This window comes from Sphaeroforma arctica, assembly GCF_001186125.1.
Source record: "Sphaeroforma arctica JP610 unplaced genomic scaffold supercont1.2797, whole genome shotgun sequence".
Classification (NCBI taxonomy): Eukaryota; class Ichthyosporea; order Ichthyophonida; genus Sphaeroforma; species Sphaeroforma arctica.
Window position 1 is genome coordinate 2,804 of NW_014037761.1, and position 1,725 is coordinate 4,528.

The 1,725-nt window shown below is 39.8% G+C and overlaps 1 protein-coding gene across 1 annotated transcript in view; it reads left to right on the forward strand.

Moving 5' to 3' along the window:
* The window catches only part of SARC_13001 (hypothetical protein), a gene marked incomplete at both ends in the record, with an annotated part of 3,614 nt that extends 2,116 nt beyond the window's left edge, over window positions 1-1,498 (forward strand). Inside the window, 2 exons of the mRNA XM_014292879.1 lie at window positions 267-420; window positions 1,301-1,498. Coding sequence (XP_014148354.1) covers window positions 267-420; window positions 1,301-1,498 — 352 coding nt within the window. The remainder of the gene's footprint in view (window positions 1-266; window positions 421-1,300) is intronic.
* Window positions 1,499-1,725: the final 227 nt, after the last annotated feature.

Here is a 1,725-nt window from a genome sequence, read left to right on the forward strand (position 1 = left end):
ATATATATATATAATATATATATTGCACACACATACATACATACATGCATACATATATACACACATATGTATTTATGTATATATATATTTATATATTTATATGTATATTTATTATAATATATTTATATGTATATTTATTATAATATATATATATATATATATATATATATATAGCACGCAATAAATATATGGCTAAAAACAAACTGACACTTATAGGTCCACAAACACATGCTTATACCCCTTCGTTCCTACTGCAATGTGTATAGGCCGAATGGGCTGCTATCGATTCACCAACGGGTGTTGTTCTAGACGACCACACGAGTACGTTTGCGGACGCAATGAACAATAACCTGTACTCAGGTAGACTCAGCGGATCGGACTCACAAAGCAGCTTCAGCGAAACCGCCAGCTTGAACAGTGGTATGTCGAGGCACGCACCGGTGTGTATTGTATGGTGTATGTATGGAGTGTGTGTGTATTTGAGTGGTGTGTATTGTATGGGTGTATGTATGGTTGTATTGTATGTGTGTATGTATGGTTGTATTGTATGTGTGTATGTATGGTTGTATTGTATGTGTGTATTGTATGGGTGTATGTATGGGTGTATGTGAGAGGTGTGTATTGTATGGGTGTATGTATGGTGTGTGTATGTATGTGAGTTGTGTGGGTTAATATAGTGTACTGACTTGAGAAGTGTATACTACTGGACAGCCGGGTAACGGATAAGGTGTATGTAGTGATATTTGAGCGTGCATACATATGTATCTGTTTGTTGGCAGGTGTGAAGGTTCCGATTAGATTCCAAATTCCTCGTGTGCAAGAGCAAACTGTTAGCCTAAAAATTTGTCTTTGAGTGTACTTTATGTGTATGTGTTGTCCGTGCTGTCATACGTATGTGCTCTACAGATTCTTCAATACATGTTTATACATACGGGCTCTCTTATATTCTATCATGTTGGTACTGAGTTTTTATTAGTGAGATGTTCGGTATCTGCAGTTCCATCTGTATATCGGGGACATGTGTACATCGATCTTTCTGCGGTTTTGACGGGCGTTGTGTATGTTGGCCTGTAACCCCCACACATTCAATTCTAGTAAATTGTAGTTATGTCTTCATCGCACCATTGTTAGTAGTGGTTGGAAGTGATACTCATATAGTCTTCTTCTTGGATAGCACTCTTGCTAGTGATGGGGTACCTACCTTATCATGACCATCTTTAATTTTTTTGGGCTACATTTTTCCTTTTCTCAAGAGTTTTGATCCCGAATTCCTTGTATTCCGCGCTGCTTTCCGGTGCAGCCTTTAGCAACTTGAACATCCAGGCGGTGACAGGAGAACTCAACGCCTTCAACCAACACTACAATTCACTACTGGAGCTCATGGAGCTAGTCGAAGTGGTGGATAAGAAAATACGACAATTCATCGATGTTCTAAATGAACAGACTTTCCAGGACGTCACCCACATCACATGCCACACATGGCCGCCGTCCACCGCACGTATGTCGCAAACTAAGGTGGTGTGTGTCGTATATTGTAGTTGACTTGGGGTAGGCGATGGAACAAGGAGCAATAATGTTCTTGCGTACTCGACTGTGAATAGGTGTCCAATGTTACCGTCGTCCGCATTATAGAGGACTATTCGCATTGTCCCCACCTCATGTCTGGTGAGGAACCTTTTTCATGGTCACGAATGTCGCAAAATGTAGTTTTATACGGATGTTTTA